The 17,206-nt window shown below is 46.7% G+C and overlaps 1 protein-coding gene across 1 annotated transcript; it reads left to right on the top strand.

The window, feature by feature from the left end:
* The first annotated feature begins 1,859 nt into the window (after window positions 1–1,859).
* On the top strand, window positions 1,860–12,485 carry LOC310700581 (tubulin alpha-1C chain). The gene is made up of 4 exons (XM_083490481.1): window positions 1,860–1,999; window positions 9,314–9,536; window positions 10,680–10,828; window positions 11,406–12,485. Exons 1-4 carry the CDS (start codon window positions 1,997–1,999, stop codon window positions 12,378–12,380), a joined length of 1,350 nt encoding a protein of 449 aa, XP_083346607.1. The 5' UTR covers window positions 1,860–1,996; the 3' UTR covers window positions 12,381–12,485.
* Window positions 12,486–17,206: the final 4,721 nt, after the last annotated feature.

Raw genomic sequence — 17,206 nt, 5'->3', positions numbered from 1 at the left:
TGCCGATCAGAAGGTCGGCGGTTCGAATCCCCGCAACGGGGTGAGCTCCCATTGCTTGGTCCCTGCTCCTGCCAACCTAGCAGTTCAAAAGCACGTCAAAGTGCAAGTAGATAAATAGGTACCACTCCGGCGGGAAGGTAAACAGCGTTTCCATGTGCTGCTCTGGCTCGCCAGAAGCGGCTTTGTCATGCTGGCCACATGACCCGGAAGCTGGATGCCGGCTCTCTCGGCCAGTAAAGCGAGATGAGCGCCGCAACCCCAGAGTCGGCCACGACTGGACCTAATGGTCAGGGGTCCCTTTACCTTTATGATAATAGTAGGAAGATCTGTGGGAAGCACAGGACGACAATCAAGTCTTTGTGTTCAGTCCAATACTTCAGTCATGGCCCAACGCATCCCTCAAGAACCACAGGCAGGAAAAGCTGGCTCATATAAGAATAAGTCCTGTTATTTAAGATGGAATTAACTTTCAAGTAAGACATGCTTTCATTTGCAGGCATGGGAAGTGTGGGGCTGCGGTCCTTCCCCCCACCTCATACAAAATAATAATAATAATAATAATAATAATAATAATAATAATAATAATAATAATTTATTATTTATACCCCGCCCATCTGGCTGGGCCTCCCCAGCCACTCTGGGCGGCTTCCATAAAACCAAAAATACAGTAAAATCACACGTTAAAAACTTCCCTGAACAGGGCTGCCTTAAGATGTCTTCTGAATGTCAGGTAGTTGTTTATCACTTTGACATCTGCTGGAAGGGCGTTCCACAGGGCGGGTGCCACTACCGAGAAGGCCCTCTGCCTGGTTCCCTGTAGCTTTGCTTCTCGCAATGAGGGAACCGCCAGAAGGCCCTCGGAGCTGGACCTCAGTGTCCGGGCAGAATGATGGGGGTGGAGACGCTCCTTCAGGTATACTGGACCGAGGCCGTTTAGGGCTTTAAAGGTCAGCACCAACACTTTGAATTGTGCTCGGAAACATACTGGGAGCCAATGTAGGTCTTTCAAGACCGGTGTTATATGGTCTCGGCGGCCGCCCCCAGTCACCAGTCTAGCTGCCGCATTCTGGATTAGTTGTAGTTTCCGAGTCACCTTCAAAGGTAGCCCCACGTAGAGTGCATTGCAGTAGTCCAAGCGGGAGATAACCAGAGCATGCACCACTCTGGCGAGACAGTCCGCAGGCAGATAGGGTCTCAGCCTACGTACCAGATGGAGCTGGTAAACAGCTGCCCTGGACACAGATTTGACCTGTGCCTCCATGGACAGCTGTGAGTCCAAAATGACTCCCAGGCTGCGCACCTGGTCCTTCAGGGGCACAGTTACCCCATTCAGGACCAGGGAATCCTCCACACCTGCCCGCCTCCTGTCCCCCAAAAACAGTACTTCTGTCTTGTCAGGATTCAACCTCAATCTGTTAGCCACCATCCATCCTCCAACCGCCTCCAGACACTCACGCAGGACCTTCACCGCCTTCACTGGTTCTGATTTAAAAGAGAGGTAGAGCTGGGTATCATCGGCATACTGATGAACACCCAGCCCAAAAAAGTTGCTGGGCATTGTCATTGGGTGTGTGTGTGTCTTGTGATCGATTGCGCGGGGCGGGGCTTACCTGCTTGCCCCCCCCCGCACATTTTATTCAAGTTGGCACCCCAACTCTGTTTCGTGGAGGTGGAAAGCGCCTTTAGCTCGGGTCTGGGTTCGAATTTTGAGCTCGCTCGTCCCCGCCTTCCCCTCTCGGGGAATTCGAACGTGCCAATCAGGGGTCAGAGCGGGGGCGGTGCGCCTCCCTCTCCCCCCTTCTGTTCCAGCCACGAAGCCCCGCCCCCGTTGTCTACGTCACTCACGCCTTATAAAAGTGCTAAAGTTGGGAAGAAGTTTTTGCTCACTGGCGACTCCCTGAACGGGTCGGTTCGTGAGGAAGGCGGAGCTCATCCCGTTTCTCAGCCTTCTCTTTCTCCTTTATCTGTTTGGTCTCTATCCTGCCTGCCGGGAAACATGGTAAGTCTTGGGTCGGGTGCTCCTGTAGCCTCACCTCGGCTTCGGTTCTGGGGATTTTGGTGCCTTGGGAAAGGGAAAACAAGGCTGGTTAAAGCGCAATGCGTGTTTCCTCGTGGGTCTTGGGAAGGCGCGCAGAACTGTGTCCCGGGAGTGTCAGCTGGGCCCGTGGGTGCCATGCAGCGTGCACAGCCCTGGCCCCGAAATTTGTGGGTGCCTGGCCCCTTCGTGGGCAATTTTGTGGGTGCTCGGGCACCCCAGGGCGTTGGCACCGTGTCCTGCGCGTGTTGGCAGCCAGCTGGGTCTCCCGGAACACGTGTGTAGCGGTAAGCCGGTCACGGGTGTGGCTGAAGGGCGCCAGGTTGAGATCTCGTGTGAATGGGGAGGTGTGGCGTCGAGTCGCCCTTCCCTTCCCCTCGGGAGATGGCCCCTGGCCCCATCCGCTGCGCTGGAGCTTTTCTCTGACTCCTGCGATAGGGCCCAGCGCTTAGGAAAAAAAAAATCGAGGGAAGATCACTTGCGTGTAGGACGTGGGGATCGTAACGCGCAGACACGTGTCTGCTGGGCTGATGTCTTGAGGAGCCGCATCCAGGCTCTTTCCGCACGCCAGGCGTGGGGTGAGCAAAAGAATGCTCTGAGGGTTAGGGATGTGGGCAGGATGCGCAGCTCTGTCGCCAGCTTCCTCATGTAAAATAATAATAATAATAATAATATAATAATAATAATAATAATAGACATCCACTCCCACCCAACGGGCGAACCCGGCTCTGGGGAACTTTTCTGAATCTCGATTTAGCTGACGTGAGGTCCCTTCTCTGCCTGAGTCAGGCGCTGGATACTGATAATCCTACGGGAGAGGGCTTGGAGTGTATTTGTTGCTCTCTTGCAGCTCTGTAGAGCCTGGTAGGAGATAAGCCAGAAGCAGGATTCATGGGGTAGTCAAGGAGCAACAAGACAGGCCCAGGAGGATAATAGTATGTGCGAGAAACAGGGAGGGGTTGCTAGAAACCTCCCTTTATTCATTCTGAGAAATGGGTCTCCATGGATCTGCAAATAAGCTATTTCCAAGATCCTCCAGACTGCGCGGTTATCTTGCTTTTGCGATGCTCAGCGGCAGGACGTGACCCTCTTAAGCTCAGAATGACAGTTTCCTGGCACCATCTCCCTTCTTGACTTTGGACACGGCATGCTAAGACGCTTAACGCAGCAGGGTTCAAAAGATCTACACAAGCAGGGTGCAGAGAATGTGGTGGAAGGGGCCTGTCGAAGAACCGAACTTGTGCTTGCTTATTTTGGCTATGGGTTAAAAGAAGGAAGTGCTGTGAACCAGAGAGCTTCTCCAAATCACAGCTCTCTAAAAACCGCTCTGTTTCCAAATGCCCATTGCAAAATTGCCAGCCTAAGCTGTTTGGGTAAGACTTAAAAGGCAAGCTCCTTTGGGCTTGGGTAGCATCTTGAAAGCGAAAGTAGCCAAGTTTGGACTTGCCAGCTGCTCTTGCAAAGAGATGCCCTAAACGGCCTCGGCTCAGTATACCTGAAGGAGCGTCTCCACCCCCATCATTCTGCCCGGACACTGAGGTCCAGTGCCGAGGGCCTTCTGGCGGTTCCCTCACTGTGAGAAGCAAAGCTACAGGGAACCAGGCAGAGGGCCTTCTCGGTAGTGGCGCCCACCCTGTGGAACACCCTCCCATCAGATGTCAAATATGTCAAACTACCTGACATTTAGAAAACATCTGAAGGCAGCCCTGTTCAGGGAAGTTTTTAATCTGTGACATTTTGATGTATTTTTAATCTTTGTTGGAAGCCGCCCAGAGTGGCTGGGGAAACCCAGCCAGATGGGCGGGGTACAAATAATAAATTATTATTATAAGGGGCTTTCTGCGGCATTGCATAATGCCCAGCTGCTGGTGAAAAGGACGAAACTTCTTTTAACATGTGCTGGAAGATGTGGCACGACGTACAGCCAGAGTCAAGGAAGGACATTGGAAGGTAGAATTTTTATAATCGAAAAGGGATGTAGTAAAGCACTCAAGATGCAGTCCCAGCGTCAATAAAAAATGTATGAGGCTGCTCAGCAAGTAGTGATTTATTTGCTTCATAAAGTTTATATACGTCTGCACCAGGGATGGGGTGGGGGCAGGTAAGCCCCACCCCGCTTTGGATCTGTTGTGTGGGTAGTCTTCTCTTCTGTTTTTAGCTGTTGCTGAATACTGCCTCCACCGCAAACAACCAGCTACAGCAAGCCTAATCTAGTCAGGAATTCAAAATAGTTGGTTTCGAAACATCTACCCATTAGCATCTAGATGGGCACTCCTGAGGAAGCAAGCATTACAGACTAGGAACCACGACTCCCTTGAACTCAGGCTCCCCTATAATATCCAGACCTTGCCTATTTTTTTTATCAAGGGAAGAGCTCTGAGCACGGGGCCTGCATTGCGGCTGTTACAGTCAGGCATCTCTCTGTGCAGATTATTAAAAGAATGGAAGCAGAACAGGCTCAAATTGAAGATGCCATAAATGTAACACAGTTAATCTTAGAATGTAGTTGATGGCAGGGATAGCCATTAATGTAATAAATAAATTACAGCATTTGTTTGTGAGTGGGTGTTATTGGTTTTTTTTGGTCATGTGTTTATTTTTTAATTTTTTATTTCAATACATTTCCAAAGTTTACAAAAAAGTAAATAAAAGATACGTAAGATAGCAGCGCAAAAGGATATAATGTGAAACCTTGAAAAAAGATAAACTCAGCTTACGAACAGGAAAAAAGGGGGGAAACCCTAAACAAGACAGAAAAATATTTATCAACAACATTATTTAAGGAGTACAAACCATAACTTGAATAATCTATACACAAAATTATAAGAAGAAACGACCTTCATACTAGTTTGAGTCCCTTATTAGTTTTATTGACTTCCAACTATCTCTTTGCGGTTTCAACTCGGCTATTACATTTAAATAGCCTGTACAGTAATTAATTGTTTGTCCAGATATGATGGAAAAGTTTCTCTTTCTGTGAAATTAGACTAAACACAACCAAGTGTCGTTATAGGAGGTTTTTTGTCATTTATATGTATTTTGTGTTTTCCTTTTGTATCTTTCTGCTGTAAACTGCTCTGTGATCTTCAGATGAAGGGCAGTATATGAATTTAATAAAGAAATAGAAATATACAAATATCCAATAAAGTGTATTTTGGAGTCCAGACGGTTACTGGGTGACTCACCTGTTTCCATCAGCTCCAGCCAGCAAGGCCATTCATCATGGTTGGGAGTTGCACTCCAGTGATATTGGGATATGTTAGCTATTTATTTATTTATTGAATATATATACCACCCTATACACAGAGGTCTCAGGGCAGTTCACTTTAGCTAATGGGGCCTCCTGCTGCCGCCGCCCGATTTCTGTTCTTATCCTGAAGCAAAGTTCTTAACCTGAGGTACTACTTCTGGGTTAGTGGAGTCTGTAACCTGAAGTGTTTGTAACCTGAGGTGTCTGTAACCTGAGGTACCACTGTAAGAGTCCCAGTTAGCGAACTTTGCCATGGAAGCCGAACGGTGGAAGGGCACCGGTGGCAGGACGCCTCAGTAGGGAAAGCTCACCTCGGTTTAAGAACACTTTGGTTTATGAATGGACTTCCAGAACAGATTAAGTTCATCAACCGAGGTACCACTGTATTAGGCTTCATGCTTCAGGCACTGCTTGTTCACTTGACCAATCTTTTCTACAAGGAAATGCCAGCTACATGGAAGTTTGATATATAAATGCAAACATCTTGTTCCTCCTTAAGCAGCACCAGCCTAGCTGAAGAATATCAGGCAGGGAGACAGATCATAATGGACAGAGTACCTTCAATAAGTACAGACTCTCCATATGCATTACAGTGGTACCTCAGGTTACATACGCTTCAGGTTACAGACTCCGCTAACCCAGAAATAGTACCTCGGGTTAAGAACTTTGCTTCAGGATGAGAATCATGCTCCGGTGGCGTGGCGACAGTGGGAGGCCCCATTAGCTAAAGTGGTGCTTCAGGTTAAGAGCAGTTTCAGGTTAAGAACGGACCTCTGGAATGAATTAAGTACTTAACCCGAGGTACCACTGTACTGGCTAGAACAGGGGCCAGCAAACCTTTTCAGCAGGGGGCCGGTCCACTGTCCCTCAGACCTTGTGGGGGGCTGGACTATATTTTGGGGGAGAAAAGAATGAATTCCTATGCCCCACAAATAACCCAGAGATGCATTTTAAATAAAAGCACACATTCTACTCATGTAAAAACACGCTGATTCCCGGACTATCCGCAGGCCAGATTTAGAAGGTGATTGGGCCAGATCCGGCCCCCGGGCCTTAGTTTGCCTACCCATGGGCTAGAACATTACTTATGAACCTTCTAAGCTTTTAAGGCCAGGAAATAGAGGCACATTGTCTTCAAACAAGGACAGAATGCAAAACATGTTCTGCTTTGCATGAACAATTCACAAATTGCTACCATAGTTGAATTTCCTCTGACCTATCCGTCTTGTTTCTCACACTGGCTACACAATCCTACTTAATGTCTCCTTGAGGGACGTCCACTGCATTCCTCTGGAGTTAAAACTGCCATCTTGTGCATATTTACATGGGATTATTAAGCGAGAAGGATTCCAGGATAAGGGTTAGTATAGCCTTGAAATTCTTGTCTTCAGCAAAAGCACAGAATGCCTCTGATAAGTTCTTTTTCTTTTAAACAATCTGTTGCAAAAAACTTCACCACTGGTCGTCTTGAGGTTTGTACCTTTCCCTTGAAAGACCAAATATAGGATTAATTGGGGCATACTTACCCCTAAACACAAAGGGCAGCTGTGTAAACTGCTTTGAGGTTCTATGAACCGATTTGATGTGTTTCTTTTAAAAGTCAAGTGGCAGATACATTTTGCTAAAAAAATTTTTTAGAAACTGCTGAGCTCATTGAAGTTGTGCTGCCCATTTAAACCTCTGAATAGGATTAATGACTTCAAAATGGCCTTCAGAAATGAAATTCACCCTAACCAATTCCTCTGACTATTTATACTACAAGTCTGTATGGTGAAGAACTCCAGATTTGAGGATTAAAGAATACTTGGAATGAGCACTGCTAACATTGCCCATCCAGTAGACTGCTATTCAGGCACCAAGAAAGGGACAACATTTTAATCTGGAATGTTTGTGGAGATGGGGAAGTCTTCCATTGAGGTTGAATCCTGACAAGACAGAAGTACTGTTTTTGGGGGACAGGGGGCAGGCTTGGTGTGGAGGACTCCCTGGTCCTGAATGGGGTAACTGTGCCCCTGAAGGACCATGTGCGCAGCCTGGGAGTCATTTTGGACTCACAGCTGTCCATGGAGGCGCAGGTCAATTCTGTATCCAGGGCAGCTGTCTACCAACTCCACTTGGTACGCAGGCTGATACCCTATCTGCCCGTGGACTGTCTCGCCAGAGTGGTGCATGCTCTGGTTACCTCTCGCTTGGACTACTGCAATGCGCTCTATGTGGGGCTACCTTTGAAGGTGACCCGGAAACTACAACTAATCCAGAATGCGGCAGCTAGACTGGTGACTGTGAGCGGCCGCTGAGACCATATAACACTTGAAAGACCTACATTGGCTCCCAGTACGTTTCCGAGCACAATTCAAAGTGTTGGTGTTAACCTTTAAAACCCTAAACGGCCTCGGCCCAGTATACCTGAAGGAGTGTCTCCACCCCCATCAGATGTCAAAGCAATAAACAACTACCTGACATTCAGAAGACATCTTAAGGCAGCCCTGTTCAGGGAAGTTTTTAATGTGTGACATTTTAGTGTATTTTTGGTCCCTGTGGAAGCCGCCCAGAGTGGCTGGGGAAACCCAGCCAGATGGGCGGGGTACAAATAATAAATTATTATTATTATTATTCCTGTTTCAAAGGTGAAAGGCAAGGCATACCAGTTGAAGCTGTAGGAATTCCATTTTTAGTTCTCTTCAGACTGGCAGATGCTGTTAGCTGCAAAAGCTGTCATGTGTCTCTATTACCAATGGTCAAACAGAAGCATGAAGTGAGAACGTCATTCTTCTGAAAATAGGGCTGCCATATTTCCAGGGAGAATTTCCAAAATGTGGTGCTTTGTCCAGGATCTTGTGGGGGGAAAACTCAACAACTTTGGGTGTTTTTTTTTAAAAAAAGCTCTGTTTTGAAATATGGCAACCCTGCTGAAAAGAACTCCAAATATCAATTTTTCACATATCCTGTTTCTAAGTCAATGAATTGTGGCGGTCTTTGCTTTCGTGCTGTCGAGTCTTCAGAATATTCTACAAGTCATCAGTAAGCACACAGTTTCTAATAACATGCATTTCAATTCTGAAGGGGCAAGAAGACTTCCTTAATGATAGGGGTTTATGATTGGACTGTTCTGTTGCATGAAAATTACACAACAGCCTGCTAGTAACCAGGGCTGCCATACGTCTGGTTTTCCCAGGACATTATCAGGACTTCTTTTATTGAAATAAAGTTTATTTGGTTTTACAAATATAGAATTATAACAATATAAAATACATATCCATATTTAGAATTTTCCATCTTCCCCTCCATGGGTCCTATTGCCCCTGTTCAACTGCATATTATTTCATAATCCATATTTTATATCTCTCCATTTTGTCCGTAATATCTGCCACATTACAAGTAGCAAAAGACATGACACTTGCAATGTATTTTACACTTGTAACATTATTGGGATTTCAAAGATGGAATTGATGTTGGGGGCGGGGGAATTGATGTCGGTCGGCGCTTTGTCCTGGATCTCAAGCAAGATTGTGGGTGTTTTTGTAAAAAAAAACCCCAAACTCAACAACCTTTGGGATGTCCTGGTTTTTACTTTTTAGAAAGATGGCAGCCCTACCATTAACTAAGCAGCTATCTAGCAAAGATTTGCTCAGAAACAGTGGCGAGTGCCTTTGCGAGAACTGCTCGTTCATCTCTGCAGTTCTGGAGGCAAGTCAAACGCCTCCACTTCTGAAGTAGAAGATAAACGAGGCTGCTGCAATTAGCGGCCCAAAGTCACCCTGTGAATTAGTGGATAAGTAGTTACAGGTTGACTTGCACATGAGTTTAAGCTGATGAAGTGTACCTTGCCCACGGAGGGGAGGGGGGAATGGTTAATGTTTTCTAAGAACAGGTCACGCTTAATTTCACAAACTTGAATTTGCATGGGAACAGGTGGTAATTGATTGACACGTGGGGAAATTGTCAAGTGGTGACCGGTCCTTCAACCGAAACCTCCCTGAAAGCTGTATTTCTGCTGGAGCTACTACTATAGCTGCTTCTTTTCACAGCGCGAGTGCATCTCCGTCCATGTTGGCCAAGCCGGAGTCCAGATTGGCAATGCCTGCTGGGAGCTCTACTGTCTTGAGCACGGCATCCAGCCTGATGGACAGATGCCCAGTGACAAGACCATTGGGGGAGGAGACGACTCCTTCAACACTTTCTTCAGTGAGACGGGAGCTGGCAAGCACGTGCCCAGGGCCGTTTTCATAGACTTGGAGCCAACTGTGATTGGTGAGCATACAAACAAGACAGGCTACAGGTGGGGCTGTAGCTTACATACCCTCCAACATTTCTCCAGTGAAAATGAAGGTAAAAAGGTAAAGGGACCCCTGACCATTAGGTCCGGTCGCAACTGACTCTGGAGTTGCAGTGCTCATCTCGCTTTATTGGCTGAGGGAGCCAGTGTTTGTCCGCGGACAGCTTCCGGGTCATGTGGCCAGCATGACTAAGCCGCTTCTGGTGAACCAGAGCAGCGCACGGAAACACCGTTTACCTTCCCGCCAGAGCTGTACCTATTTATCTACTTGCAGTTTGACACTTCGAACTGCTAGGTTGGCAGGAGCAGGGACCAAGCAATGGGAGCTCACCCCGTCACGAGGATTCGAAAATAGGGATGTCTAATAAATATTAAATATAATAATATAATATAATATAATATAATATAATATAATATAATATAATATAATATAATATAATATAATATAATATAATATAATATAATATAATATAATATAATATAATATAATATAATATAATATAATATAATATAATATAATATTACTTATACTCCGCCCATCTAGTCGGGCCTCCCCCAGCCACTCTGGGCAGTTTCCAACAGGATATTGAAAACACAATGAAAGATCAAACATTAAAAACTTCCCTAAACAGGGCTGCCTTCAGATGTCTTCTAAAAGTCAGATAGTTGTTTATTTCCTTGGCATCTGATGGGAGGGCATTCCACAGGGCGGGCGCCACTACCGAGAAGGCCCTCTGCCTGTTTCACTGTAACCTCACATCTCGCAGGCAGGGAACTGCCAGAAGGCCCTCGGAGCTGGACCTCAGTGTCTGGGCTGAACGATGGGGGTGGAAGCATTTAAATTACCATGTATTTAAAGCCCATTCTCTTCCCCACCCACAAGAATCATAGCAGCTGTAGTTTCCCCCTCACAGAGCCAACATCCCCAGCACCCTTGACAAACTACAGTTCCCAGGATTCCTTGGGAGAAGTCATGTGCTTTACCTATATGGTGGGCATGCCGCCCAAATCTCCTCAGAAGCCTTAGGCATGTATTTGTCCTGGTGTACAACAAATATGATTCCCCAAGTGCAGATGGTCTTAAATACCATTTCACTTGGGATCACTTCTCTCCACAGATGAAGTGCGCACTGGCACCTACCGCCAGCTCTTCCACCCTGAGCAACTCATCACTGGCAAGGAGGATGCTGCCAACAATTATGCCAGGGGCCACTACACCATTGGCAAGGAGATCATTGACCTGGTCCTTGACAGGATACGCAAGCTGGTGAGTTGATGTCTGCAGCCTGTGAGACTGGAGGAAGGGGCTTCTAAACACAACAGGAAAGATGTTTCACAAAAACACCCATTATAAATGGGGGAAGGACGTTTCTTTAATATGTTCCTTCTTGTTTCCTCTGTTCCGGCTGTGAGCATGGTTGTAGCAAGAAAAAGCACTGCCCATGTCAAGAGGGAATGGCCAGCTTTTTGGGAATAGACAAAACTCTTTAAAAAAAGAACAAATGGGGACCCTCCAAAACTAATTAATTATTATTATTATTATTATTTATTATTATTTATTTGTATCTCACCCTCCCCGGCTGAAGCCGAGCTCAGAGCAGTTAATGTCATAAAAACAACACAATAAATGAGGACTGAGTGTGCTTAGAGTCCATAGAAATCTAGATGCTAGAATGAGGAGAAAATGCAAAATCAGAGGGGAGAGGGGAATGGAATAGCAAAGGGGGGATCCTGACACCCCCCTACTCCTCCCACTGCAATGTTTTGTTGCAGGTTTCACTTTATGTTCAAGCTGAATTAAACTTTTGAGCTGGGGTCTTTTAAAACCTCTCTCTTTCCAACAGGCCGACCAATGCACAGGTCTCCAGGGTTTCCTGGTCTTCCACAGCTTTGGTGGGGGCACCGGTTCTGGGTTCACCTCCTTGCTGATGGAGCGCCTGTCCGTTGACTACGGCAAGAAGTCCAAGCTGGAGTTCTCCATCTACCCAGCTCCCCAAGTCTCCACAGCTGTCGTCGAGCCCTACAACTCCATCCTGACCACCCACACCACCCTGGAGCACTCCGACTGTGCCTTCATGGTAGACAATGAGGCCATCTATGACATTTGCCGCAGGAACTTGGACATTGAGCGCCCCACTTACACCAACCTCAACCGCCTTATCAGCCAGATTGTGTCCTCCATCACGGCCTCCCTGCGATTTGATGGTGCCCTGAATGTAGATCTGACAGAATTCCAGACCAATCTGGTGCCCTATCCCCGAATCCACTTCCCCCTGGCCACCTACGCCCCAGTCATCTCTGCCGAGAAAGCTTACCATGAACAGCTGACAGTAGCAGAGATCACCAACGCTTGCTTTGAGCCGGCCAACCAGATGGTGAAATGTGACCCTCGTCACGGTAAATACATGGCCTGCTGCCTGTTGTACCGTGGGGACGTTGTTCCCAAAGACGTCAATGCTGCTATTGCCACCATCAAGACCAAACGTAGCATCCAATTTGTGGACTGGTGCCCCACCGGTTTCAAGGTTGGTATCAACTACCAGCCCCCCACGGTGGTCCCCGGGGGCGACCTGGCCAAAGTGCAGCGTGCCGTCTGCATGCTGAGCAACACCACAGCCATTGCTGAGGCCTGGGCTCGCCTGGACCACAAGTTTGACCTGATGTACGCCAAGCGTGCCTTTGTCCACTGGTACGTTGGGGAAGGGATGGAGGAAGGCGAGTTCTCGGAGGCCCGGGAGGACATGGCTGCCCTAGAGAAGGATTACGAGGAGGTTGGGGCAGACAGTGCCGATGGGGATGACGAGGGCGAAGAATACTGATTTCTGTTTGTATCCATTTGTTTTCTACTTCTCGCTCCTGTCTCCTTCTGGATGCCTTCTGCTGCCCATTGTGTTAGACTCATTAAACAAAATGTTTAGCTGAAAGCAGTCTTGTTTCTTTCTTTATAGAACAAACCGTGCCCTGTCCTTCTGAGTTGTAGGCCTGGGTCCAAGATTCAGCATTGGAGACCATGTGTCTGTGCCCTGTCCTTTAGAGTTGCATAAAGGGTTTGTAGGACTCGGTCCTGCTATAGATGATGTCAGCTGAGAACATGTTTTTGAATGAGTGGAGCTGGACTGGCCAGGCTCTTAGGGTTGGCAAAGCTTGAATGTCTCTGCACCAGGACAACACAGGCATTTGCTGTACACTGAAGCATGCAAGGGCACTGACCTATATATTTGCAGCACTTTAGCAATTCTGCTGTAAAATCTTTTCACCTGCTGGGGCGCATGACTCCACTTTCCTGCTTACGGATTTGATACTGAGAAACCTGGCCATTGCATCAACAAGATTCCTCTGGCCTGCTCCAAAGTAACATCTTTAAAATGGTATCAAAGAAATTACAGTGGTACCTCAGGTTACAGACGCCTCAGGTTACAGACTCTGCTAACCCAGAAATATTACCTCAGATTAAGAACTTTGCTTCTGGATGAGAACAGAAATTGGGCGGCGACAGCGCAGCGGCAGCGGGAGGCCCCATTAGCTAAAGTGGTGCTTCAGGTTAAGAACAGTTTCAGGTTAAGAATGGGCCTCCGGAACAAATTATGTACTTAACTTGAGGTACCACTGTATAAAGGTAAAGGGACCCCTGACCATTAGGTCCAGTCGTGACCGACTCTGGGGTTGCGGCGCTCATCTCGCTTTATTGGCCAAGGGAGCCAGCGTACAGCTTCTGGGTCATGTGGCCAGCATGACTAAGCCGCTTCTGTCGAACCAGAGCAGCGCATGGAAACGCCGTTTACCTTCCCGCTGGAGCGGTACCTATTCATCTACTTGCACTTTGACGTGCTTTCGAACTGCTAGGTTGGCAGGAGCAGGGACCGAGCAACGGGAGCTCACCCCGTCGTGGGGATTCAAACTGCCGACCTTCTGATTGGCAAGTCCTAGGCTCTGTGGTTTAACCCACAGCGCCACCCGTGTCCCACTGTATATTGACTAGCAAAGAGAAATAGGAGTTTGCTGATGGACCTTTGACCTTAGTCCACGTTCTCCTTAACTTATGACTGGTTACTAAGATTGACCACCCCCAATGCAACAAGCCCCATAGATATTCTTGACCATTCTTTACATTATGTGACTTCAGTGGCGTAGCGTGGGTTGTCAGCACCCAGGGCAAGGCAAGTAATTTGCGCCCCCTAACCCGTGGATTTGCGCCCCCTAACCCTAACCCCCAGATGTTGCGCCCGGTGCGGCTGGCCCCCATGCACCCCCCACGCTACGCCACTGTGTGACTTTATGGATTTGTAAGCGTTGCCTTTGTAACGAAATGCACCAGAAGGTCTGCAAACAGATTGCTTGGCCTTCACTGCAATCTTTATTAAATTGGAGGGAGGCGTTACAACTTTCTGTGAAAGGGCAAATTTGAATCTCATTATATCTAGTTACACCGGTTTTGCAGCATTTGGGTGGTGGTAAGGTTTGTGATATTTTGATCACCTTTTTGATGGTTCTAACATTTCATCACTGGAGCACACTGGAGCAAATATGATCGTCTGTAAAATTTTGTTTTCAGTTTATGAAGCAATTCTATATCCTCCAACCATGCTGACAAAGAATTCTACGAAACAGTAGTCAATATCCAGAATGACTGTTCAGTGTTGGACATCATAATTGCCGAATACACAAAGCTTCACAGCTTGTCTTTCATCGTACAAAGTTTGGCACCTCGCTTCATTTAAAGATTTTCCAGAGACTTTGAGACTAAAGATTTCATTTTGTACTTGTTACGGTTTGAAGCAATTCTGTAAAGATTGTCTATTACATATAGAATCATAGAATCATAGAGTTGGAAGAGACCACAAGGTGTCTATGGTCATCGTGTTGCCTAGACATTCCTGACATTCTCTTTGCCACACAGGGGTTTTATTTGGTTACTCCCCTGAGAGCCTGGCACAAGGGGGCCCCGCACCCCTAGCATCTATGGGGAAGACGGCCCTGGCTGTTTCATAAGGAGGTGCATGGGCAACATGCCATCTCCCCTCCCACTAGAGTAGCACATGGGTTTTATTTTGCGTGCCTGTTTTGTTCAGTGGAGGTAATAAAGCTATACGCAAGCTCTTTCTGTTGGCAAAGTAAGCCCTGCCAGGGCTACAAGATACAGAACTTAATCTTGGTGAGTAGGTGGGAGATAAATCTCAGTTGCTAGCATCTAACTCCCGGGCTATGCCCTGTTGCTATAAAGATACCAGCCACCCTAGAAAAGCGAATCGAATAAAAATGGCTAAAAGGTGACTAGAAAAAGTGGGGAAATGGAACAAAGAAGATGGGCTGAGATCGGTTCTGAAGGCTGTCTTAGAAGCTGATGACTAACTACATACAGAAGTTGCATATTAGAATGAGAAAGTACAAGTCCTTATTACATGCCGTGATCGTGCTGGAATGAAAACCTGCATTTCCAAAATGTGCTTCTGGAGCCGTATATTGCTGCTCTTTGAAACCCCTTCATTTTTGAGTACTTTTCAGTAAAGTGGTACCTTGGTTCTCAAACTTAATCCGTTCCAGAAGTCCGTTCCAAAACCAAAGCATTCCAAAACCAAGGCGCGCTTTCCCATAGAAAGTAATGCAAAATGGATTAATCCATTCCAGACTTTTAAAAACAACCCCTAAAACAGCCATTTAACATGAATTTTACTAACAAGACCATTGTTCCATAAAATGAAAGCAATAAACAATGTACTGCAGTCACACAATCAATCAATCAATCAATCAATCAATCAGTAGCTGAACTGGGTTCCACACAGTCACAAAAACAAAACAAAAACCGCAAAATAAATAGCAAAAACAGACAAACCTCAGCGTAACACTCAAAATAGAAGTGTGGCACTCAAACTGGAAGTGTAACTCTCAAAATGGAGCATGTTTGACTTCCGAAAAAAGTTCGCAAACCGGAACCTTACTTCTGGGTTTGCAGTGTTTGGGTTCCAAGTTGTTTGAGTACCAAGGTGTTTGAGAACCAGGGTATCCTTGTAGATTGTGTCAGCAGTCTTTCCTGTATTGCTACAAAAGTACCCTGACATCAAGGAGGACCTGCAGGACTCCTCTGAGTGTCAAAACAGTTCTGCTTCATTTTTGTCCTTTGCCAGTAAGCTTCCAATCTGCAGAGCTTGTTCTGGCCCCAACAAGCAGTGGAATAAATGGATGGGTGCGGGTTGCTAAGTCTGCAGCTCGGAATTCAGCCGCCTCTGCATGAGAAAGCAAGCTCCTGCCAAGTGGATTCTTCCAGACAGCAGGATACTCCAGCAAGGGCGAATCTGAATGGATTACATTAATGACTGCTGCCTCCTTCAGCTTCTGCTGCAGCTGTATCTGCATAAATACAAAAGCATCATTGGACGGACTCCAGTTAGCCATATGTGGAGTTGCCTATGTCTGGTTAGGTGATATTTTTAACAGCTGCCTCTTTGCTTGCTCCTTCTTACATCCATCTTCCCTTCCTTCACATAGACTGCAGAACCTATTTTCCAGGGACAGTCCTGGATTTACAGAAGCCGTCCTGGTTTCTGATTTGATCCTGGAATGTCCCGCTTTTCCTTAAGACGTTCCTATTTTCATTAGAGGGGACACGGGTGGCGCTGTGGGTTAAACCACAGAGCCTAGGACTTGCCGATCAGAAGGTCGGCGGTTCTAATCCCTGCAACGGGGTGAGCTCCCGTTTCTCGGTCCCTGCTCCTGCCAACCTAGCAGTTCGAAAGCATGTCAAAGTGCAAGTAGATAAATAGGTACTGCTCCAGCGGGAAGGTAAACGGCGTTTCCGTGCGCAGCTCTGGTTCACCAGAAGCGGCTTAGTCATGCTGGCCACATGACCCGGAAGACGTACGCCGGCTCCCTCTGCCCATAGAGCAAGATGAGCGCCGCAACCCCAGACTCGGTCACGACTGGACCTAATGGTCAGGGGTCCCTTTACCTTTACTTTACTTTATTTTCATTAGAGAAATGTTGGAGTGTATGGAGTTATGCTATCCACAAGCCAAGGAGATCAGTAACTATACAACCCTTAGGAGAAGGCAGCCCTGTATAGTGAAGTTTTTTTATTGTTTAAAGTTTTTTTATATATGTTAGAAGCCACCCAGAGTGGCTGGGGGAACCTGGTCAAATGGGTGAGGTATTATTATTATTATTATTATTATTATTATTATTATTATTATTATTAAATAGGACGTCCTGATTTTCATCAGAGAAATGTTGGAGGCTATGAGATTGGGTAGATGTGTGTTCCAGGCATGACAAAGAAGTAAAATTTCTACCCTAAATGACTCTGGCCTAGGATGCAGTCAGTGGGATGCAAGTGTTGTTCAACTCAATGCATACATGAGGGGATAATTGCCCAGGAAGTATAAAAGTCACATTTGACTAGACAAAAATGAGGGGTTTAGTAAAATGGAAGCTGAATGGGAAAATCAAGAGCATTAGATTTCTCCATAAGCTGTTTGGAAAACCACAACAATAGCAGACCCTCCATGTGTCTCTATTTTCCAGGGATAGTGGTTTCTGATTTGATCCTGGAATGTCTCATTTTTCCTTAAAGGTAAAGGGACCCCGGACCGTTAGGTCCAATCGCGGACGACTCGGGGGTTGCGGCGCTCATCTTGCTTTACTGGCCGAGGAG

This window comes from Podarcis liolepis (assembly GCF_965112155.1).
Source record: "Podarcis liolepis genome assembly, chromosome: 2".
Taxonomy (NCBI): domain Eukaryota; kingdom Metazoa; phylum Chordata; class Lepidosauria; order Squamata; family Lacertidae; genus Podarcis; species Podarcis liolepis.
This window is presented reverse-complemented; position numbering and strand designations above follow the sequence as displayed.